Source organism: Tachyglossus aculeatus, chromosome Y4 (assembly GCF_015852505.1).
Source record: "Tachyglossus aculeatus isolate mTacAcu1 chromosome Y4, mTacAcu1.pri, whole genome shotgun sequence".
NCBI lineage: Eukaryota > Metazoa > Chordata > Mammalia > Monotremata > Tachyglossidae > Tachyglossus > Tachyglossus aculeatus.
Window position 1 is genome coordinate 1,543,870 of NC_052096.1, and position 22,050 is coordinate 1,565,919.

Sequence of the window (22,050 nt, forward strand, 5' to 3'; positions counted from 1 at the left end):
CTGTGTGTCAAGCACTGTGGTAATGACAAGTTCATCGGGTCGCACACAGTCCCCGTCCCACGTGGGGCTCACAGTCAAGAACAGGTATCCGACCCCCATTCTGCAGTTGCGGAAACTGAGGCACAGAGAAGTGATTCGCCCGAGATACCCAGCAGGTGAGCGGGGTCCTGTAACCCGGGCTCTTTCCACTGGACCGCGCTGATCATTTTTTAAGAAAATAGTATTTTTAAGTGCTATGCGCCAGGCGCTGTATTAAGCGCTGGACCTGCACTGAGGGCAAGGGACAGGGAGGAGAGGGCCAAAAGCGAAGCCTGTCCCCATTGTCCCCTTCCTCCAACGCAAGGATCTGGATGGCTCTTGGGCCTCCGGTTCCCCTAACCTCCAACATCCAGTCCTCGGGGCTGCCTCCACCTCCTCCTCCACCGGGCCCAGGTCCCCCAGCTCTCCCTCCCACCCCACCCCTGACCTTGATCCCACTCCCCACTGTCCCCCGGGTATCCGGGCGTCTCACCTCCTCTCCCCATCCCGCCCCCCGCAGCTCCGCGACCGCAGGAAGGAGACCGAGAGGTGGCAAGTTCCCTTTATAGTGGTTCCTCGGGGAGGGAGACGGCGGGGCGTCGCGGCTGGTGCTGGGCCAACAACGGGAGGGCCTCCCCGGGGGCCCACCCCGACGCCTCCCTCACGGGGGCCTTTTTTGGTTTTTACAAAAGAGGAAAAAGGAAAGCGAAGGTGGAACAGCGGCCGGTGAACTCGGGGGCCGAGCCCTCCCACCCCGTCGAGCTCGGGTCTCCATCCGTCCCCGTCCACCGTGGCCACTCCGGGGTCTCTGGGGTCAGAGGGTCGGGGTCCCCTCCCGCCCATCCTCGTCCTGCCCATCGGGCCAGGCCTCTGGGCTCCCATCCCCGGCCTCCCTCCAAGCTTCCTCCTCCTCCTCCTCCTCCTCCTCCTCCCTGAGGCTGACGGCCAGGACCAGGCCCTGCAGGAGTCCGAAGAGGCAGGCGAAGTGGAGGGGGTAGGCGGTGAGCAGGGCCAGCAGGGCGTGGAGGGCGTGCAGGGCCAGCAGGAAGGAGAGCAGGCCGTGCAGCCAGAGGCCGGCGGGCCCGCGCAAGCCCAGGGCCTCCAGCAGCAGCCGCAGGGGCGGCGAGCTGAGGGCCAGCACGGCCGACAGCAGCAGGTCCAGGAGGTGGCGGGTCAGGTTGGGGCAGATGCGGAGCCGCTCGGCGGGGCTCAGGCCCCCCGAGAACTGCGGCCCGGTCCCCAGCTCCCCGGCCCGGCGGGCCCGCAGCCACCCCAGCAGGCCCCGCCGGCGGCCCGGCTCCTCGGCGGCCCGGGACGGGGAGGGCGGCTCAGCCCGCCCGCCCTCCCCGTCGCCCGGCGGCTCCGGGGCGCTGTCCCACTCGCTCCCGGAGTTCTCCGGGGAGCTCGGGGGGCCGGGCCCCGCTCTCTGGCGGCCCCAGGGCCGGGACGGCCAGGCGGGCAGGCGCCTCAGGAACATGGGGGCAGGCCCGCCCGCCCCGCCCCGGGACCTTCTCTCCGGTCGCGGGGGGCGTCAGGGTGTTGACGGCGGCGGCTCCCCCTTCCCGGGCAGTCCGGTCGGCGGCTCCGAAGGTCGGGGCTGGAGTGGCGGCTCCCCGAATTCTCCTCCGCCCCCGTCGACGGTGGACGGGGGGGAGGGCGGCTCAGGGCCGGGCCCCCCCGATCCCCGCGCCTCCGCTGATGCGGCCGGTCCTGTGCCCGCAGCAGAAGGGGAACCCCGAGGTCAACCCCGGGGCCCGGGGGCGAGCCGGCAGGGCAGGCCAAGGCAGGGACCCAAGAGCGGCTCCTCCTCCTCCTCCTCCTCCGGAGGGCCGGGCCTGAGGAGGGGAGCCGGGCCTGAGGGGAGCAAGGCCTGAGGGGAGCCGGGGCTGAGGAGGGGAGCCAGGCCTGGGGGGAGACAAGCCTGAGGGGAGACAAGGCCTGAGGGGAGCCTGCAGGGCCTGAGGGGAGCAAGGCCTTAGGGGAGCGCGGTCTGAGGGGAGCAGGGCCTGAGGGGAGTCGGGTCTGAGGGGAGCAAGGCCTATGAGGAATCGCGGCCTGAGGGGATACGGGCCTGTGGGGAGCGCGGCCTGAGGGGATACGGGCCTGTGGGGAGCGCGGTCTGAGGGGAGCAGGGCCTGCGGGGAGCCCGGCCTGAGAGGCGTGGCCTGTGGGGAGCCCGGCCTGAGAGGCGCGGCCTGTGGCGAGCCGGGCCTGAGGGGAGTCGGGTCTAAGGGGAATCGCGGCCTGAGGGAAGCCGGGCCTGTGGGGAGCGCGGCCTGAGGGGAGCGCGGCCTGAGGGGAGCCCGGCCTGAGGGGAGCCGGGCCCACCGGGGACCGGGGCCTGCAGGGAGCCGGGCCCGCCTAGGCCGGAAGCGTCGGCAGGACTGGGATGCTTTGACGGGGGAACGGAGGAGTCAAGCCCCACGCCCCCGCCCGCCCCCAGAGCCAAGGCGGGGCGGGGGCTTTTCCCGGCCCAAAATGGAGGCCTCTCAGCCCAAAGACCGGGGTGGGGTGGGCAGGGATTCCCTCGGCCCAAACAAGCTGTGAGAGGGGGGCTTCCCTCACTCATTCAATCGTATTTATTGAGCGCTTACTGTGTGCAGAGCACTGGACTAAGCGCTTGGGAAGTCCAAGTGGCAACATAGAGAGACGGTCCCTACCTAACAGTGGGCTCACAGTCGAGAAGGGCCGGGCAGGGGACCTCTGAGGCCAGGCCAAGGGTCCGTCTGGGTATATGGCTAGAATTCTATTTATTCTGACGATATTTGACGCCTATCTTGTCGTAGTAATAATAATAATGGTATTTGTTAAGCACTTACTATGTGCAAAGCACTGTTCTAAGTGCTGAGGAGGTTACAAGGTGATCGGGTTGTCCCACGTGGGGCTCACAGTCTTAATCCCCATTTTACAGATGAGGGAACTGAGGCACAGAGAAGTGAAGTCACTTACCCAAAGTCACACAGCTGACAATTGGTGGAGTCGGGCTGCCTGTGGAGTTGTGTTGCCCGTCTCCCCCTTATAGACGGTGAGCCCGTTATCGGGTAGGGACCGTCTCCATCTGTTGCCGAATTGTACTTTCCAAGCGCCTAGTACAGTGCTCCACACGCAGTAAGCACTCAATACGATTGAATGAATGAGAAAGATCTTTTCAAGCCAGACGGGCAGGGAAGGCCTCTTATCTGGCCAGTGTCTCAACTAGAGAAGCAGTGTGGCTCAGTGGAAAGAGCCCGGGCTTTGGAGTCAAAGATCATGGGTTCAAATGCCCCCCGCCACTTGCCAGCTGTGTGACTTTGGGCAAGTCACTTAACTTCTCTGGGCCTCAGTTACCTCATCTGTAAAATGGGGGTTAAGACTGTGAGCCCCACCATGGGACAAGCTGATCACTTTGTAACCTCCCCAGTGCTTTGCACATAGTAAGCGCTCAATAAATGCCATTATTAATTATCATTATTAAGGATCTTCTTTTCAAACCAGACAGGCGGGGAGGCCTCTGACCTGGCCAGCGTCTCAACTAGAGAAGCAGCGTGGCTCAGTGGAAAGAGCCTGGGCTTTGGAGTCAGAGGTCATGGGTTCAAATCCCCCCGCCACTTGCCAGCTGTGTGATTTTGGGCACGTCACAACTTCTCTGTGCTTCAGTTACCTCATCTGTAAAATGGGGATTAACACTGTGAGCCCTATGTGGATTAACACTGTGAGCCCTATGTGGGACAACCTGTTCACCTTGGCACATAGTAAGCGCCTAATAAATGCTATTTAAAAAAAAAAACTGCCACAGCAGCAGCACCAAAGCATCTAGAGGTGAACAAAGAGGAAGGAGACTGGCCCAGAGCCCCTGGGGAGGGACTTCGGGGGACGGTGATGGTGTCTTCCAACTATTGTATTGTCCTCTCCCCAGCGCTCGGCACAGAGCTCTGCACACAGTAAGCGCCCAATAAACATCATCGATTGATCCAACAGAATCCTTGGAGGGCACTTCTGGAGCAGCTGGAGGGTGGGGTTGGGCCAGACAGAAAAATCACTTGCAAGTTTGGCAACTCAGCCTACAAAGGAGAGACATGGGGAAGGAGAGAGAAAGGTAAGCAGAGAGAGGGAAGAAGAAAAAAGAGATGGGGAAAGGCAGAGAGAAGAGAGGGGGAAAGGCAGAGGGAGGGGGAGAGAGCAGAGGGAAAGGGAGACATGGAGAGAAGTGACTGTGTCCAACATGATTACTGGTAATGAGCCCGGCATTTAATGCAGTGCCTGGCGCATAATAATAATATCTTTCTCTTCTCCCATTTCTCCCCAGCCCACCCCTCAGTCCTTCCAGGAGGAAGGCGACAACGTTCAGTACAGAGCCCAGTCCCTGGGCTCTGCTCCCTCCAGAATTGCACCCTCTTCTCCTGCTGGGCAGGGAGGAGGGGGCCGTCCCCCGCTGACCACCCCCTAACCGCTCTCATCCTTCCCCAGCCTACCATCCCTAGCCCACACTAATAAACAGGAAAGAGGAAGAGTTTATTCCACCTAGGCCACAGTTCAAAGGTGAGAATCCGGCCTAAGAAAGTCAGGGGTCACAGCCCGCGGAGGCCGGAGGGAGCAGGGTCCACGTCGGCAGGAGCTGGAAATCAAAGCTTTCCTCAACCTCGGGGAGTTGAGGGTTGAGGGCCACGGGGCCAGAGATCAGAAATCGAGGTTCATGTAGGTTCTCAGGTTGCGCTCCCAGGCCCGACTCTTCTCTTCCCGCTGTTTCTCCTTCCTCTTGCCCAGCGTGGCGGCCTTGGGGGCCCGAGCCGGCCCCCTCACTGCCCGAGGGTCCCCGGCGGGGAAGTGGGTGACGCGGGGGCGGGGGGGCTGCCCGTAGCCCAGCCCCTCCAGGTCCCGTTTGAGGACGGTGGCCACGGGCTCCGCCCGGCCCTGGCCGTGGGGCCCCAGCCCCGTCCCCGGCTCCCAGCCCCCCCGCAGCAGCAGCCGGAAGCCCGGACTGGACGCGGGGAACCCCGGCGGCGGGTGCGGGGTGCGGGGCCCGCGGGGCAGGGCCAGCAGGTGGGCGGTGGAGCTGGCGTGGTTGGCATCTCGGTAGCAGGTCTGGCAGACGTCACAGTAGCGGGGTTCGGGCGAGGGCGACCTGGAGGGAGAGGAGGCAGGGTTAGCGGGGGCCGGAATCTGGGGACGGGGGGCGGTGGAGAATGGGAGAGGCAGGACTACCTTCCAATCGAGAAGCAGCACAACTTAATGGAAAGAGGACCTGAGTTCTAATGCCGGCTCCGCCACGGGTCTGCCGTGAGCCCTCGGGCAAGTCGCTTCATTTCTCTGGGCCTCAGTTCCCTTCTCTGTAAAATGGGGATTAAGACTGGGAGGTCCCTGTGGGACAGGGACTGTGACCAACCTGATGAAGAAGTTGGATCTACCCCAGTCCTCGGTACAGTGCCTGGCACCTAGTAAGCGCTTGACAGATGCCACTAAAAACAAAAAACAAAAAAAGCTGCCTGCTGTGAGGCCTGGGGCACTGAATGGCTCTGTGTCTCAGTTTCCCCATCCAAGCGTCCGGGCTCAAATACGTGTTCTCCCTCCCTCTTAGCCCGCGAGCCCCTCGTGGGACTGGGACTGTGTCCGACACATTAGTTCATTCTTTCATTCAATCAATCGTATTTATCGAGCGCTTACTGCGTGCAGGGCACTGTACTATGCGCTCGACAGAGTACATTATGACAGTAAGGAGAAATATTCCCTGCCCACAATGAGCTTGCGGTCTAGAGACAAGCTTATAGTCCAGAGATCGGAGAGATCAGATCAGTCCGATCTGGCGGGAGACCATCCTGCCCACCCCAGCGCTTGGCTCATAGTAGGCGCGCCGCGGATTCCGCGAGCGTCACGACGGGGGCTCACCTGGTCTCCGGAGGCCGCGGTCGGCCGCTGTCCCTCACCAGCCTGGCCACCTCGGGGAAGCCCGCCTCCTCGGCCAGCTGGGCCGCGTCCCGGCCGCCGGGCTCGCAGACCCCCACCCAGGCGGCCCCGCGGCTCAGCAGGAAGCGCACGGCGTCGGCCCTCCCCGCCCGGGCCGCACACATCAACGGGGTCCACCAGAAGGCATCGTGGGCGTTCACGTCCCCGTCCCCGCCCGGCCCTAGCAGCCCCCGCAGGGCCTCGACGTCCCCATCCTGGGCCGCCTTCAGGAGCCTCGGGATGGTCCGGCCCACGGGGGGCCGAGTCCCTGGCCCCCCGCGGTCCCGTCCGCCACCCCTCCTCCTCTCCTTCCGCTCATCGGTCCGCCCCACGGGGGTCCGCCGGGGGCTCCCCGCGCCCACCAGGTCTTCGTAGAAGCTGCGCACCGCCTCCCCATCCAGGGGGGACCCCCGGCTCTGCTCGGGGGGCTGCTGGGGCCGCTGCTCCCCGTCTTTCCACAGGTCGCCGGGGTCCTGCGCCGGGGTGAAGGCGATCAGAGCGGGGTGGGCCATGGCCGTGGGGGAGAGGAAAGCGCCGGGCTCTTCAGTGGCCCAGCCGCCCCTCTGGGAGACGCCGTGAGGATGGCCTCCTGCCCCCCGGACCCCGGGGAAGCCTCGGGGAAACGGCCAAGCCTCCTTTGGGCGATGAGCGGCGAACCTCCGTCCTGGAGCCTGCGCAGATGATCCGAAGATTTGAGCCTTGGGGCAGACTGCTGTCTTTGGGAAATGGGCTCCGTTGGGTAGATCGCCTAACGGGACAAAGAGTCTTCATTTCCCTCGTATCCAAATAGCCTCGTCTCTCCCATCACTGACCTCTTGCTCCCATCTTCCCTTCTGCCTGCAAATCCCCTCCCCCTTCACTTCCAACAGACCCCCTCCCTCCCCACCTTCAAAGCCTTATTAAAATGCTCATCAATCAATCAAACGTATTTACTGAGCATTAATTGCGTGCAGAGCACTGTACTAAGTGCTTGGGAGAGTAACAACACAACAGACATACGTTCCCTGCCCACAGTGACCTTACAGTGAGGAGGGGGAGACAGACATTAATATATATATATATATAAATGAGGGCTATGGACGTAAGTGGTGTGAGGCTGGGAAGAGGGATGAATAAAGGGAGTAAGTCAGGGCAACGCAGAAGAAAGTGGGAGAAGAGGAAAGGAGGGCTTAGTCAGGGAAGGCCTAAGATCGTTGTGGGCAAGAAATGTGTCTAACATTATATTGTTCATTCATTCATTCAGTCGTATTTATTGAGCGCTTACTGTGTGCAAAGCACTGTACTAAGCGCTTGGAAAGTACAATTTGGCAACAGAGACAATCCCTACCCAACAATGGGCTCACAGCAGACAGACAACAAAACAAAACAAGTAGACAGGCATCAATAGCATCAAAACATGAGAGCAGATGACACACTGGGGCTCGTGAGGGACAAATCAGAAAAAAGAATTTATCATGATTATTATCAGGTTGTCCCAGTAGGGCATTAAGACCGTGAGCCCCAAATAGGCCACGAACCTGATTGGCTCGTACCGACCCCACAGCTCAGTGGAGGGGGGGGATTTTAATAAGGTTTTATAAGAAGAGCCACCACAACACGTACAGACACACACACACACACGTTCACAACAAAAACACCCCTTTCCCCTTGCCCCAGGCGAGCCTGCAAATACAGCGGCGGCCTGGCCCTTTAAATCCCCCGACCCCGCGCGCGGGGAGCACTTACTACCTCCGAGGAGCTCGGGGCTGGCCCCGACGCGCCTGCGCCCCGAAGCCCACCGGAAGCGGAAGTGGCCCAAGCGTACGGCAAAGCGGCGAGGGGCACGGCCCCCACCAGGGGCGCGCCATCTCGGTGACGTCAGCGCGTCGGGAGTCGGCGGCCCGGCGCGCCTGCGCGGCTGGGGCACGTGCCCCGATGGCGCGAGGGCCCTGGCCGTTGCGCGGGGTTGTTGGCCGAACTCCCACAATGCCCTTCGCCCCCCGGACCAGGGTTTCCATGCCAACGGAAGGCCCTAACCCGGCCCAGTGTCCCCCTCAGTTAAGCGAATGAAGGCGAGCCCACCCCTCACCTTCACCGTAATCGACGTCGATCGGGTACATAGAGACCCCCGCAAAAGGCCGGGGCGTCAAGCGCGGGGAGATGGAGAAGGGGAGAGGGGCAAGCACCAGGCTAGTTGGCCCGTCGACAGGTAGTCTCTCTCGTGGGCCAAACAGGGAGCATCCGGGCCTAACCGCTCCCCCTCCCAGCCTGAGGGGCGGCGGGGTGGGCAGAGGATGGGAGGGCCCGGGGACGGCGGGGTGGCAAATCTTGGGGAGCAGGTGGGGCCGTGGAGATCAATCAATCAATCAATCAATCGTATTTATCGAGCGCTTACTGGGTGCAGAGCACTGGACTAAGCGCTTGGGAAGTCCAAGTTGGCAACATAGACAGGCCCTACCCACAGTGTAAAAGGGGGAGACAGAACAAAACAGAGGTCAATCAATCAATCGCATTTATTGTACATTTTGGTACATATAAAATACAAATTTTTTTATTTGTACATACAAATGCATTATTGTACATACAAAATTGTACATATTTGTTACTCTATTTTACTTGTACATATCTATTCTATTTATTTTATTGTGTTAGTGTGTTTGGTTTTGTTCTCTGTCTCCCCCTTTTAGACTGTGAGCCCACTGTTGGGTAGGGACTGTCTCTAGATGTTGCCAACTTGTACTTCCCAAGCGCTCTGTCCAGTGCGCTGCACACAGTAAGCGCTCAATAAATACGATTGATGATGATGATTTATTGAGCGCTTACTGTGTGCGGAGCACTGGACTAAGCGCTTGGGAAGTACAAGTTGCCAACATATAGAGAAGGTCCCTACCCAATTTATGCCCCACTTAAGCATTTAACCCGTCAATGGTATGCTCATCTTCTAGTCCTCGTTGTGGGGAGGAATGTCTGCTGTTATAGTGTACTCTCCCAAGTGCTTAGCACATAGTAAACAATAAATGTGATTGATTGGTTTATTGAGTACTTACTACGTACTAAGCACTAGGGAGAGTTGGTAAACTTGTTCCCCTCCCCGGTCTTATACTCTTAATCCCCATCCCCCCGCATCATAACACTTAAATCTGTAATTTAAAAACTCTATTGCCGCCTCAATCAATCAGTGGTATTCATTGAGTGCTTACAGTGTGCAGAGGGGTGAGCATTTACGAGAGTAATAATAATAATAATAATGATGGTGGTATTTGTTAAGCATTTATTATGTGCCAGGCACTGTTCTAAGTGCTGGGGCAAATACAGGATAATAGGGTGGGACACAGTCCCCGTCCCACCTAGGGCTCGCAGTCTTAATCCCCATTTTGCAGATGAGGGAACCAAAGCACAGAGAAGTGAACTGACTTGCTCAAGGTCACACAGCAAAGTGGCAGAATCGGGATTAGAACCCATGACCTAATGATCCCCGGCCCGTGCTCTTTCCACTAGGCCATTATGCTTCTCTACAATGTTACAGAGTTGGGGAGACATGTTCCCTGCCCGCCATGAGCTGAATTTCTTTTAGGGTCTGTCTCCCCCGCTGAACTGTAAACCCCTTGGGGGGCAGGGATCGTGTCCACTGACTGTTGTGTGCGCCCAGGCACAGGACAGAGTCGGTACACAATAAAGAGAAGCAGCAAAGGTCACGGGCCCGGGAATCAGAAGGCTCCGAGTTTTAATCCCAGCTCCATCACGCATCTGCTGCGTGACCTTGAGCAAGTCCCTGCACTCCTCTGGGCCTCAGTTCCCTCGTTTGTAAAACGGGGATTAAGACTGTGAGCCCCCCGTGGGACACGTGGGACTGTGTCTAACTCGATCCGTCTGCATTTACCCCAGTGCTTGGTAGGTACAGTGTCTACAGTGTCATTTCACTTCTCAGTGGAAGCAGCGTGGCTCAGTGGAAAGAGCCCGGGCTTTGGAGTGAGAGGTCATGGGTTCAAATCCCAGCTCCACCGCTTGTCAGCTGTGTGACTTTGGGGAAGTCATTTCGCTTCTCTGGGCCTCAGTGATCTCATCTGGAAAATGGGGATGAAGACCGTGAGCCCCTTGTAACCTCCCCAGTGCTCTTTTAGACTGTGAGCCCACTGTTGGGTAGGGACTGCCTCTAGATGTTGCCAACTTGGACTTCCCAAGCGCTTAGTCCAGTGCTCTGCACACAGTAAGCGCTCAATAAATACGACTGATTGACTGATTAATTGATTGTCTGGCACATAGTAAGCCCTTAAATGACCCCACAAAGAAAAAAGTCGGGCTCTCCCAAGTGCAGAGTCTTCACGTGGGCGGGCCTCAAATCCGAATGGGAGGCAATGGCGAGTCCCCCCGCGTCGACTGTAAGGTCCATGCGGGCAGGGGATCCCAGATCCCAACTCTGTTGAGCGCTTAGTGAGCAGCGTGGGAAGCAGCGTGGCTCACTGGAAAGAGCCGGGGCTTTGGAGTCAGAGGTCACGGGTTCAAATCCCGGCCCCACCACTTGTCAGCCGTGTGACTTTGGGCAAGTGACTTCCCTTCTCTGTGGGCCTCAGTTCCCTCCTCTGGAAAACGGGGATGAAGGCTGTTTTGTGGGACAACCTGATCACCTTGTCACCTCCCCAGCGCTTTGCACAGAGTAAGCGCTTAATAAACGCCACCATCATCATCATCAGTCAGTAAACAGCAGTGGTGGAGCGACTGACGGCTAACAACGTCTCTATACCCCGCAAGCTCGTCCAGGGCAGGCGCCTATGGACTGCGTGTGTCACCGTCCGGCCTCAGTTTCCCCCCCACCCCTGACCTTCCCGCTCGGCCGTTCCCTTCCGGCGTTGGTCCCCCGGTGCCCGGGCGCGCGGGGGCCGCCGGGAGTCCGAGTCCCGGCGCCCCGGAGGCCCCGGGGGCTCCCGGCCCGCCCGCCGCGCCCCGGACTACAACTCCCGCCGTGCACCGCGGCGCCCGGCGGCTGCGCGCTGCGGCCCCCGCCCCCCGACCCGGCCCGGCCCGGACCCCATTTCCACTCCCGCCGCTTCCCCCCTCCTCTCCCCCCCCCCACCCCCGCCGAGCCCGTCGGTCCGTCGGTCCGTCCGCCCGCCCGTCCGCCCGCCCGCCGGGGCCGAGAGCCTCCCCTTCCCCTTCCCCACCCCTTCCCCGGGAGGTGAGTAAGGGTAGGGGGGCCGAGAGTCGAGGACCGGGCGGGACACGGGGTCCCCTGGCCCCGGGGGAAGGGGTCGGGATCCGGGGAGGAGGGGAAGGGGACAAGCTGGTGGGGGGAGGCCGGGCTGCCCTCGTAAACCCCCGCCCCCGCCCCCAGGAGACGGGAAGATGAGCAGCTCGGAGGAGGTGTCCTGGATTTCCTGGTTCTGTGGTCTCCGTGGCAACGAGTTCTTTTGTGAGGTGAGGTCTCCCCAAAGCCCCCTTGTTCTCCAGACACCCCCCACCCCCCGCTCACTTCCTCTGCCACCACTTCAGCCTTGGCTCACCATCGCCCTGACCTCTAACTCCTCCCCCCCCCCGCCCCCACACACACACTTCTTATCGGGAGGTTCAGAACCCCTGCCCCAGAACACTTTCCTCCCCCTTGTCCCCGATCCCCTTGGGCACCCTGGCATCCTGCCCCTTTTAGACTGGGAGCCCACTGTTGGGTAGGGACTGTTTCTATATGTTGCCAATTTGTACTTCCCAAGCGCTTGGTACGGTGCTCTGCACATAGTAAGCGCTCAGTAAATACGATTCCTGATGATGATGACTGTCTCTATATGTTGCCAACTTGGACTTCCCAAGCCCTTTGTACAGTGCCCTGCACACAGTAAGCGCTCAGTAAATACGATTGATTTAGCCCCTCCCACCCCGACTCGGGCTTCCTCCTGTCCGGCCCGGGACTCTCCATGTCGTGTTTTCAGCCCCACTTTCCACCCCCCGAAGGAGGTCCTGGCCAGGTCCCCGCTCCTCCTTGCCCGGCCCGGCCCGGCCCAGCGGGACTCTCCCAGGAGGCTACAGGGAGCCACTTTGGGCCCTTGGGCTTTGAGGGTAAAGTTGGGCTTTGCCAGCTTCTCATTGCGAGGAGCATGGTGGGCCATGAGAGAGCCACTGTTTAGGAGCTCAGAGAGGTGTGGGGGCTAGCAACCCTGAGGGGTGGACGTCTTCCACCAGCCTGAGTGGGTCCCAGAATCAAACCAGAAAGGGGCTTGGGCCAAGGAGCGTGCCCTCCCAAGCATCGGGGTCACTCCTTCCCTGACATCAGGGTCACTCCAGGGCATCGGGGTCGTCCCCAGGACTGCTGGGACTCAGGGTCTGGCCACCCCCGGATGGAGCAGTTGGGCAGAGGTGGCCACACCTGAGCCCGTAGGGACTCCCGACTGGAAGCCCCAGCTGATGTGGCACGGTTCTTCCCGGGGCGAGGGGAGCGGGGCTTCAGGCTGGGGGTGACCCGCGGGAGTGCCCCCAGGAGAAAGGAGCTGAGCAGCCGTGGTCAGGGAGAGGTTGGCATCTCGTGCGCCAAAGACCCCTCGGAGCCCGGGGGCCCTGGCCTGCAGGGGCCCACGGGGGTGGATTCAGGGGGATCAGGTGGCGGGGAGGGGCTTCCCACCATCTCCTCCCTGACCCTAGCGACCCCCCGGCAGGTGGATGAAGATTACATCCAAGACAAGTTCAACCTGACCGGCCTCAACGAGCAGGTGCCGCACTATCGCCAGGCGCTGGACATGATCCTGGACCTGGAGCCCGGTCAGTCCCCAGCCCCGTCCCCATTCTCCGCTCCCCGGGGTCTGGGCTGGCGGGGGAGAGCCCGGGGGGCCGGGGCGGGCGCTCACAGGCAGGGCCTGCGTTCCAGACGAGGAGCTGGAGGACAATCCAAACCAGAGCGACCTGATCGAGCAGGCGGCCGAGATGTTGTACGGCCTGATCCACGCCCGTTACATCCTCACAAACCGCGGCATCGCCCAGATGGTGAGAGGCGGGCGGGCGCGGGGCGGGCTCCGTCCCCCAAACTGGGCAGCCCCCGGGAGAGCCGGGCGGCCCCCCAACCCTCTTCCCTCTTCCCCTCTCCACCCCCCCGCCAGCTGGAGAAATACCAACAAGGAGATTTTGGGTACTGCCCCCGGGTGTACTGCGAGAACCAGCCCATGCTACCCATCGGTAAGTGCTGGCAGAGGCGGGCGGGGAGCCCCGGGGTGGGTGGGGAGGGAGCCGGCGGCAGGCTCCCTCCCCACCCCCAAGACTCACACACACACAAAGCCTGACCTGAACTCCCGTCCTGGCTTCCCCCAGGCCTGTCGGACATTCCCGGCGAAGCCATGGTGAAGCTCTACTGTCCCAAGTGCATGGACGTGTACACGCCCAAGTCCTCCCGGCACCACCACACGGACGGGGCCTACTTCGGCACAGGTTTCCCCCACATGCTCTTCATGGTGCACCCCGAATACCGGCCCAAGCGGCCCGCCAACCAGTTCGTGCCCAGGTGCGCCCGGCGGCCGGGAGCTTGGAGTGGGGAGGAGGGCCCGGCCTTAGGATGCCGGGGGAGGAGGGGGAGTCCGCCCCAGGGCTCGGATCTCAGTTCCGCTCCCCCGGCCCCCGAACCCCTCCACCCACCTTCCCCGTGTTCCCCCCACAGGCTCTACGGGTTCAAAATCCACCCCATGGCCTATCAGCTTCAGCTCCAGGCCGCCAGCAACTTCAAGAGCCCCGTCAAGACCATCCGCTGAGCCCTTCCGCCCCCTCCCCCCGCGGCCCCCACCCTGGGTTGTGCGTGCTTTTCTCCCCACATCCCTCACCCCCAGCCCTGGTTTTTAGTTTAAGTTAAAAGAGAAGTCATTATTGTGTCCAGAAACTATGGAATAAAATGGCAAAAAAGGTTCCCCAGCGTCAGGCTGGTGCTGATGGGGGAGAGAGCCAGGGGCCCCGAGTCTTCTGATCCCGGAGACGAGGATGTGGAGGTGAGCTGGGGGAGGGGGGACCGCACCCCACAAAAGGGCAAGGGAAACGTCCTCTCCCGGGCCCTGGCCTCGGGCTCCCTCCCTGATCTTGGGGTCTGCAGTGCCCCATCCCCGGTCACTCACCCCAGCAGCAGAAGTGGCGGGTCTGCTCTCCCTGGCCCAAGCCCTGAGCTCGGGCCCAGGCCGGGGAGCGAGGTGCCACGATACCCCCAGGCTCCCGCCCTGGCCAGGTCCATCTACGCCCGCTTCTGGGGGCGGCACCAGAGTGGGCCGGGGCCAAGTTCTCATCCCAGGAACTCCCGGAGTCCCGGGCAGCTTGCCCAAGGTGGAGGGCCCGGGGCAGGCCGGCCTGTGGGGCACTGGGAGAGGGAAGGTCCGATCTGGCGGCCGTGGCTGGACAGTAACATGGATAGCCGGCCTCAGCCCTGTCCTGGCCCTCGGATTCAGGGGGCTCAAGGTGGCGGGGCTTCAGGGGGGCCTTAGACAGTGATGCGCCATTGGGAGTTCGGGCACAAAGGGTGGTGGTAGAGGATGGCAGCAGTATGTCGGTCACATTTACCGAGCACTTAACTGTGTGCAGGCCGCTGTAATAAATGCTGGGGAGAGGACAGTATAACAGATGCATTTCCCGCCCACAGCGAACGTACAGTCTAGAGGCAGCAGGTGGGCTCCTAAGGGCCAGTTGGTGAGCCACGAGGTCAGGGGGCGGAGAAGGAATTGGGGTCAGGGTGGGCTGGAGGAGGTTGAGACAGAATGGGTGCAGGGGGAACGACTTGTGCTGTGGCCCCTGGGCTTCCCCCAGAGCACAGCAGGCCAGTAGCTCATGAGCACCCGGGCCTCCGTTTTGTGGGGACGTAGCAGGGGACAAGGGCTGAGCTCAGACCCCCGACCCGGGTTGGGGGGTGGGAATGGCCAGATTAAGAGTGAGTCTGGAGCCTATGGAGTCAGTAGGCGGCCCCCCTTCTCCCCAGAAGGTTGAGCTCAGGAGGGGGCAGTTGAAAGTCGATGACGGATCTACAGTTCCGATCCCCGGCCCCCTTCGCCCCCTGCTTCCTCTGGAGCCGTGGAGTCACCACCCAGGACCAGCCCCCAGCCTTTCACGCCCACCACCAAGGGGATGGCCAACCCCTCCTAGTCCAGAAGGGAGGATGCGCCCTGCAACATCCCCATCCCCTCACCCACGGCAGGATGGTCACCAGGGGTTACCGGGAGGGCTCAGCATGCTCCCCGGGGAGATTCTAAGTACCAATACCCAGGAGTGTCCTTAATGACAATCATAATCGTTGGGGCATCTATCAAACCTTTGTCTCTAGTGCTGTGCCGAGCACTGGGGTAGGTACAAGGTAATGAGATCAAGCACGGTCCCTGTCCCACACTGGGCTCCCAGTCTAAATCGGAGGGGATGGGTTTTTAATCCCCGTTTTACAGATGAGATACCTGCGGCGCAGAAAACTGGAGTGACCTGCCCAAGGTCACACTGCAGGCAAGTAGCAGGGCCAGGATCAGAATCTGGATCTTATGGCTCCGGAGGACACTCGATCCCTAAGGGGCCACTGGGGAGCCCCGGGCATCTGAGATCATTGCTGCTCGTTTTGTTTCCTTATTTCTGGATTTTGGCTTCCCCTTCCCAAATTCTCTGAGTCTCTCTTGTCTCTGTCTCACCGTATCTCTGTCTCTCCCCCTTTCCCTCTCTCCCCCCATCCCCAGGTTCAAGACCCTGGAGCCCCCATAATTTCAGCAGCTGGTGGTGTGATCTCCAGCAGATCCAAACCCCACCTTCCCCTCACCCCAACCACCCCTGATGGCCCAAACTGAAATCCCTAGACCTTTCAATAAAAATTTAATCCAAATAAGAAAGGCCGGTCCTCGTTACCCCTGGCGCAGACTGGGGCAAGGAGAAAGTGGGCCATCTGGGAGAAGGGGATCCGGGGGGTGGGGGACAGGGGGATCCCCAGAGACAGACTCCATTCCCACTCCAGACAACGCACCTGGGAAGAGACACCTTGGACTGCTGGTTTATTGCGGGGTCAACCCCACCCCGTGAGACCCTCAAGGGTGGGGTGGACGGGTAGAGGGACAGAGAGGAGGCAGGAATGGGTGGGAAGGGGAGAGGGCCCGGAGAAGGCCAGCCTGGAGAGGGTCAGCAGCTGGGTAGGATCCGCTAGACTGTAAACTCCTCCAGGGCAGGGATCGTGTCTCGACTGCATCGGATTGGGCTCTTCCGAGTGCTTAGCGCAGTGCTCTGCACCTAGTAAGTGCTCAATAAATGCCATCCGTTGATTGAGCGGGGGGTCCAGGAGTGGGTGAGGGTGCAGGTGGCAGTTAGGGGGGGCTGGGGAAGCCCGCGGGTGGGGGGCGGTCAGTCTGCCCTCACCTCCCAGAAGCTGAAGCCGGCCGTGGGCCTCCGTGGCGGCTTTCTGCGATGGGGTCTCCTGCGGGGTGGGGGTTTCTTGGCGTGGGTGGGGGGGCGGCGGCGGGGAGGTGGCGGGCGGGGCGGTGGGTGGGAACATGAGCTGGTCGGTGAGAGCCGGGCGGTGGACGGTGTAGCGGGGGCGGGTGAGGTTACGGTGGTCGGGGTGGTTGCACATGTTCTCCAGGCAGCAGCGGCTGGACACCCAGTGGCCCGGGATGGGCGAGGCCTGGGTCAGGGCGCAGTCCAGTAGCTGGTTACCGGCCCGGCAGTCGCTGATGAGGTGCGGGGGGTCCTGGGCTGCAGAGGCAAGTGGGGCGGGGGACGCCTCAGCCTCCGGCCCAGCCCCACCGCCGCCAGGCCTCACCCTTCGGCACTGGGCCGCACCAGGACCTCGGTTTTCCTCTGCCCCCGGCTCTCGGCCTTGACCCGGGTGGCGGCTTTTCCTTCACCTTAACTTCCTTCATCCTCCCTGTCCCCCCACCCCCAGTTTTCCCCTCTTCTCTCCCTCCTCCTCTCCCTTTCCTCCTCTCCTCCCAGTCCCCTTCTTTCCCACCCACAGTGGGGAGGCAAGAACAACCGGAGGGTCCGTACAGGCCCCGAAGGCCCCTCCCTTCGGACCCGCCGGGCTGTGGGGTTGGAGAGGCCCCGTTTAAGGCCGGCGGGGAAGCACGGGACCAGGAGAGAGGAGGTGACGGGATGGGATGGGATGGGAGGGGGGTGGTTCTGGGGTTGGGATCCCTCACGTCGATGGATGCTGACAATGATGCAGGCAGCGCGGCCCCTTAGGCTGCAGGTCCCGGCGTCCAGCAGGCAGGTGCTGTTGGCCAACTCCAGCAGGCACTGGTAACAGGTCAGAGCGGAGCCTGGGGGTGACGGACCCCCGGGCAGCGCTGACCACCTCCGCTCTCCCTGCACCCCCTACCAACGTCCCTCCAGTCCCCCCGACTCACCCACCGACCAGCACAGCAGGGCCCAGAGACCCAGCAGCCCCGAGGGCTCCATCGCAGGGGCCCGGGAGCCCCCAAGTGCCAAACGCAGCCGACCCCAACCGGAGGAATTGGGGGGAGCGTGCCAGGGCAGAGCCTTGAGCTACCGATTTATAGCCTCCCCGCCGTGGGGCGGCTCCGGAGGCCCGGGACGGGACGGACAGAGCCTTCCCGCCCACACGGGGAGGGACGCCTGGGTCCCTGCGGGGAGGAGGGACGGCACTCTACATTTGTTTTGAGCAGGGAACCTCTCTACCACCTCGATTGCATTGGACTCTCCCAAGCGCTCCCAACAGTGCTCTGCACACAGTAAGTGCTCAATAAATACCATCGAGGAGGAGGAGAGCAGGTATTTGTCAAGCGCTTACTACGTGCAAAGCACTGTTCTAAGCGCTGGGGGGAATGCAAGGAGATGAGGTTGTCCCATGTGGGGATCACAGTCTTAATCCCCATTTTACAGATGAGGGAACTGAGGCACGGAGAAGTGAAGTGACTTGCCCAAGGTCACAGCAGACATGTGGGGGAGGCGGGATTCGAACCCATGACCTGCGACTCCCAAGCCCGCGCTCTTTCCACTGAGCCACGCTGCTTCAAAACTCTGCTAAATGCCGTGCTTTTTCCACTGAGCCACGCTGCTTCCCCTATACCTGCACCCTATATTCATTCACTCATTCAATTGTATTTATTGAGTGCTTACTGGGTGCAGAGCACTGTACTAAGCGCTTGGGAAGTCCAAGTTGGCAACCCATAGAGATGGTCCCTACCCAACAGTGGACTCACAGTCTAGAAGTGGGAGACAGAGAACAAAACAAACCGTATTAACAGAATAAAATAAATATGTACAAGTGAAGAGTAATAAATACGTACAAACATATACCCCTCCTAGCCCCAGCTTGGGTTCAAATCTGACGTTTAGAGAAGGCGAAGTGGGGGGCGACTCAGGAGGAGTTTCCCTTCTGCCCTTTTTGAAGTGAGGGAACTTCTGGAGCAGGTAAAGCGAGGGAGAGAGTTTAGAGACAGGACAGGCTGTGCTGCTTGTGGGCGAGAAATCAGGACATCGAAAATGACTCATGCAGCGGGGGCTGGGGGCCGGGACACCTGGGTCTCAGGGAATGGACACGGAGTAGGCCAGTCACTAAATTGGATTCCCAGGAGGGCCCCCGCCCCATGTGAACTTCCCAGCCACCCGTGGGTGGGAACACACTGTCTTTTCCTGCCTCGGATCCGGCCTTGGGGCTCCGAGCGGGGGTAGAGGTGGGGCAGGGTCCCCACCCCAGGGAGGGAGGTTATAACCCCGGAGCGCCTAGCGGCCTGGCCCCACTAGCCCCCCATCCTCCCTCCCGAGTTCCGGGACCCTCTGTTTGGGGGGATTCCCTATCCAGGATTACTGGACCCCCAAAATGAAGGCCCGGATTGTGATGGGGCTCTGGGCCCTGCTCTGCTGGGCCGGGGGTAAGTGTGCTTGGGCACGGGGCAGCCTAGGGGAGACCGAGGCTCCGTCCTGGCCCCACTTCTTCCCCCCGCAGCTCCCGCCCTGCGCTGTAACCACTGTCTGCTGGAAACCCCCAACCAGGGCTGCCTGGACGGCTCCAATTTCTGCAACGCGGACATCGGGCGAGCCTGCGTGACCCTTTCCATCCACCACGGTGAGCCCCTCCACGGCCGACCCCATCCACTATGGCTTCGGACTGCCCCCACCCACCCGCCGCCTTGGAGACCCCCTCCATTTTTTTCAATATGAGATAATAATAATAATAATAATAATAATAATAATGATCGTATTTGATAACCGCTTACTTGGGCCAAGCACTGTTCTAAAAGCGCTGAGCACCGTTCCAAGCGTTCAGCTCCCACATGGGGCTCACAGTCTTACTAGAGTAGTATACAGCCCTGCTCTGGGAGTCAAAAAGACCTGGATTACACGTTTAGTACCACTGTTGGATAGGGACTGTCTCTATATGTTGCCAACTTGTACTTCCCAAGCGCTTAGTACAGTGCTCTGCACACAGTAAGCGCTCAATAAATACGATTGATGATGATGATGATGGCAGACGCTCAATAAATACGACTGGATTCTAATCCCGCCTGTTGTGTGACCTTGGGCAAGTCACTTCTCCGGGCCTCAGTCGCCTCAACTGAAGAATGGGAGTTAAGACTGTGAGGCCTACGAAGGCAAGGGCCGGTGTCCAAACCGATTAGCTTGTTTCCACCCCAGCGCTTAGTACAGGGTCTGGCCCATAGTAAGCGCTTAACAAATACCATTAACCCCCTCAAAACCCCCTCCCTGGGCCAGCCTCTCCCTCCGTGGGAAGGCGAGGGTTGGGGGGGGGGGGGGTCAAGGGAGTGAGGCTCGCCGGCGGGTCCCGCAGAAAACGAGCTGCAGTACCTGGTGCGGGGCTGCGGCCGGCAGAGCGGCTTCCGCTGCGGGGAGACCCGCGCCCTCAAAGCCACGGGCTACTGGTACCAAGCCCAGTGCTGCCGATACGACTACTGCAACTCGTGGACCAGCGCCCAGCTCCGTGCGACCCACCGCCCCCGGGACCCCGGCCCCGGCCCGGCCTTCCACCGCCTCCTCCATCTCCTCAACGTCACCTACAGCGTGGACCAGGCCTGACCCCCCTCCCGCACCTCCGGGCCCGTTCCCGCTCCCGAGCCCCCACCCTGATCCAGCCTCCAAGGCCAACCTACTCCCTGGATATCACTCTCGCCCGTCTTGCCCACATCCTGCCTCTGGCCTGGAACGCCCTCCCTCTCCACATCTGACAGACCACCAATCCTCCCCCCTTTCAAAGTCTTAATGAAGGCACGTCTCCTCCATGAGGTCTTCCCTGACTGAGCCCTCCTGCTTTCCTCTCCTCCCATTCCCTTCTCGCACTTGTTCACTTTTTATCACCCCTCCCTCAGCCCCACTACACTTAGGTTCTCACCTACAATTTATTTTAATGTCTGCCTCCCTTCTAGGCGACTAATACAGTCCTGTGCACATAGCAAGCGCTCAATAAATACCACTGATTGATTTACTGACTGATTGCTTGGCCACCCGGGGGTCCCGCTCGGAGCAGGCCCGGAGGAGGCAGGGCTGCGCTGTCTCCAGCAGGCCTCCCACCTGCTCCTCCTTCTCCATGTCCTCTTCTCCCACCTCCCTTTTCTTTCCTTCCTCCTCTCCCTCTTTCTCCTCCTTTTTTCCTTCCGCCTTTCTCCTCCTCCCCTAGCTCCCCCTCCTTCCTTTTCTTTCCCTCCTCCTCCTCTCCCTCCTCCCTCTTTTCCCCTTCTTCCTCCTCCTCCAATTCCTTCTCCTGACTCCTGCTGATCCACTCAAGCCCTCTTCAGAAGCGGGCAGGTGGAGACCCACAAGATGTTTCACCGCTCCAAGGTGCAGCGCTGGGGGTTGCAGGACGCCCAGGGGGTCTGCCGGGGCCTCCCGGACGTGCTATGACTAGGCCGCCCTCATCAAGGTGAGCCCCCTCCCCATATCTGTCACTTGATTTGTATAATAATAATAATGATGGCATTTGTTAAGCGCTTACTATGTGCAAAGCACTGTTCTAAGCGCTGGGGAGGTTACAAGGAGATCAGGTTGTCCCACGGGGGCCTCACAGTCTTAATCCCCACTTTACAGATGAGGGAACTGAGGCACAGAGAAGTGACTTGCCCAAAGTCACGATTGGCAGAGCCGGGCTTCGAACCCATGCCTAAGCGCTTAGTACAGTGCCAAGCGCTTAGTACAGTGCTCTGCACATAGTAAGCACTCAATAAATACGATTGATGATGATTCCAAAGCCTGTGCTCTTTCCACAGAGCCACGCTGCTTCTGTCTCCCACCTTCTAGACGGTGAGCTCATTCTGGGCAGGGAATGTCACTGGTTATTGTTGTACTATAATAATAATAATAATAATAATAATAATAATGGCATTTGTTAAGTGCTTACTATGTGCGAAAGCACTGTTCTAAGCGCTGGGGAGGATACAAGGTGATCAACTTGTCCCACGTGGGGCTCACAGTCTTAATCCCCATTTCACAGATGAGGTAACTGAGGCTGTTACTCGCCCAACTGTACTTTCCCAAGCGCTTAGTGCAGTGCTGTGCATACAGTAAGCACTTAATAAATACGACTGATTGAATGAATATCTGTCACTTAGAAGCAGTATGACGTATTGGATAGAGCACAAGCCTAGGAATCAGAAGGTCATGGGTTCCATTCCCGGCTTCACCACTTGTTTGCTGTGTGACCTTGGATAAGTCACTTTGCTTCTCTGGGCCTCGGTTCCCTCATCTAGAAAATGGGGATTTAGACTGGGAACCCCACATGGGACGGGGGGACTGTGTCAACCCAATTTGCTTGTATCCACTCCAGCGCTTAGTACAGTACTTAGCACATAGTAAGCGCTCAACAAATACCATAATTATTATTCAATCATATTTATTAAGCGCTTGGGAAAGAACAATACAACAATAAACAGTGACAATCCCTGCCCACGAAGAGCTCACAGTCTAGTGGGGGACACAGACACCAATATATTTAAACGAAATGTGTGGGCTGGGTGTCGAAAGAGAGAAACGAGATGAGGTAGGAGGGGGCAAGGTGATGGAGTGCCTTAAAGCCATTGGTGAGGACTTTTTGTTTGATTCCGAGGTGGAGATTTTTGAGGAGAGGGGTGACATGTCCTGAAGGTTTTTGTAGAAAGATGATCCGGGCAGCGGCGGGAAGTATGGACTGGAGTGGGGAGAGACAGGAGGTTGGGAGGTCAGCAAGGAGGCCGGTGCAGTAATCTAGGCAGGTAAGGA

At 60.1% G+C, this 22,050-nt stretch overlaps 3 protein-coding genes across 6 annotated transcripts; 1 reads left to right on the top strand and 2 right to left on the bottom strand.

Moving 5' to 3' along the window:
- Positions 1-567: 567 nt before the first annotated feature.
- CY4H6orf47 (chromosome Y4 C6orf47 homolog) lies at positions 568-1,890 on the bottom strand. The gene has a single exon (XM_038768859.1). The coding sequence runs from the start codon at positions 1,493-1,495 to the stop codon at positions 833-835; it is 663 nt and encodes a 220-aa protein (XP_038624787.1). The 5' UTR covers positions 1,496-1,890; the 3' UTR covers positions 568-832.
- A 2,598-nt stretch (positions 1,891-4,488) lies between these two features.
- On the bottom strand, positions 4,489-7,726 carry GPANK1 (G-patch domain and ankyrin repeats 1). 2 transcript variants are annotated; one of them, XM_038768754.1, is made up of 3 exons: positions 7,666-7,726; positions 5,881-6,685; positions 4,489-5,119 (listed from the first exon to the last, which is right to left on the bottom strand). In XM_038768754.1, exons 2-3 carry the CDS (start codon positions 6,447-6,449, stop codon positions 4,675-4,677), a joined length of 1,014 nt encoding a protein of 337 aa, XP_038624682.1. In that variant the 5' UTR covers positions 6,450-6,685; positions 7,666-7,726; the 3' UTR covers positions 4,489-4,674. The 2 variants fall into 2 exon arrangements, with proteins under 2 accessions (XP_038624682.1, XP_038624683.1); XM_038768755.1 differs by having other exon boundaries at positions 7,663-7,692.
- A 178-nt stretch (positions 7,727-7,904) lies between these two features.
- CSNK2B (casein kinase 2 beta) lies at positions 7,905-13,786 on the top strand. 3 transcript variants are annotated; one of them, XM_038768606.1, is made up of 7 exons: positions 7,905-8,125; positions 11,246-11,328; positions 12,555-12,657; positions 12,764-12,879; positions 12,993-13,068; positions 13,201-13,390; positions 13,544-13,786. In XM_038768606.1, exons 1-7 carry the CDS (start codon positions 8,077-8,079, stop codon positions 13,632-13,634), a joined length of 708 nt encoding a protein of 235 aa, XP_038624534.1. In that variant the 5' UTR covers positions 7,905-8,076; the 3' UTR covers positions 13,635-13,786. The 3 variants fall into 3 exon arrangements, with proteins under 3 accessions (XP_038624534.1, XP_038624536.1, XP_038624535.1); XM_038768608.1 differs by having other exon boundaries at positions 7,905-8,030; XM_038768607.1 differs by lacking the exon at positions 7,905-8,125 and adding an exon at positions 11,056-11,089.
- Positions 13,787-22,050: the final 8,264 nt, after the last annotated feature.

What these genes read in the sequence shown, in the direction of transcription:
- CY4H6orf47 (XM_038768859.1), bottom strand. Translation starts at nt 1,495, where the DNA reads ATGTTCCTGAGGCGCCTGCCCGCCTGGCCGTCCCGGCCCTGGGGCCGC.
- GPANK1 (XM_038768754.1), bottom strand. Translation starts at nt 6,449, where the DNA reads ATGGCCCACCCCGCTCTGATCGCCTTCACCCCGGCGCAGGACCCCGGC. An exon ending in CCGCGGCCTCCGGAGACCAG is followed by an intron (nt 5,120 to 5,880) that starts GTGAGCCCCCGT and finishes CTCTCCCTCCAG; the next exon opens with GTCGCCCTCGCCCGAACCCC.
- CSNK2B (XM_038768606.1), top strand. Translation starts at nt 8,077, where the DNA reads ATGGAGAAGGGGAGAGGGGCAAGCACCAGGCTAGTTGGCCCGTCGACA. An exon ending in GCAACGAGTTCTTTTGTGAG is followed by an intron (nt 11,329 to 12,554) that starts GTGAGGTCTCCC and finishes ACCCCCCGGCAG; the next exon opens with GTGGATGAAGATTACATCCA. An exon ending in CCAGCCCATGCTACCCATCG is followed by an intron (nt 13,069 to 13,200) that starts GTAAGTGCTGGC and finishes GGCTTCCCCCAG; the next exon opens with GCCTGTCGGACATTCCCGGC.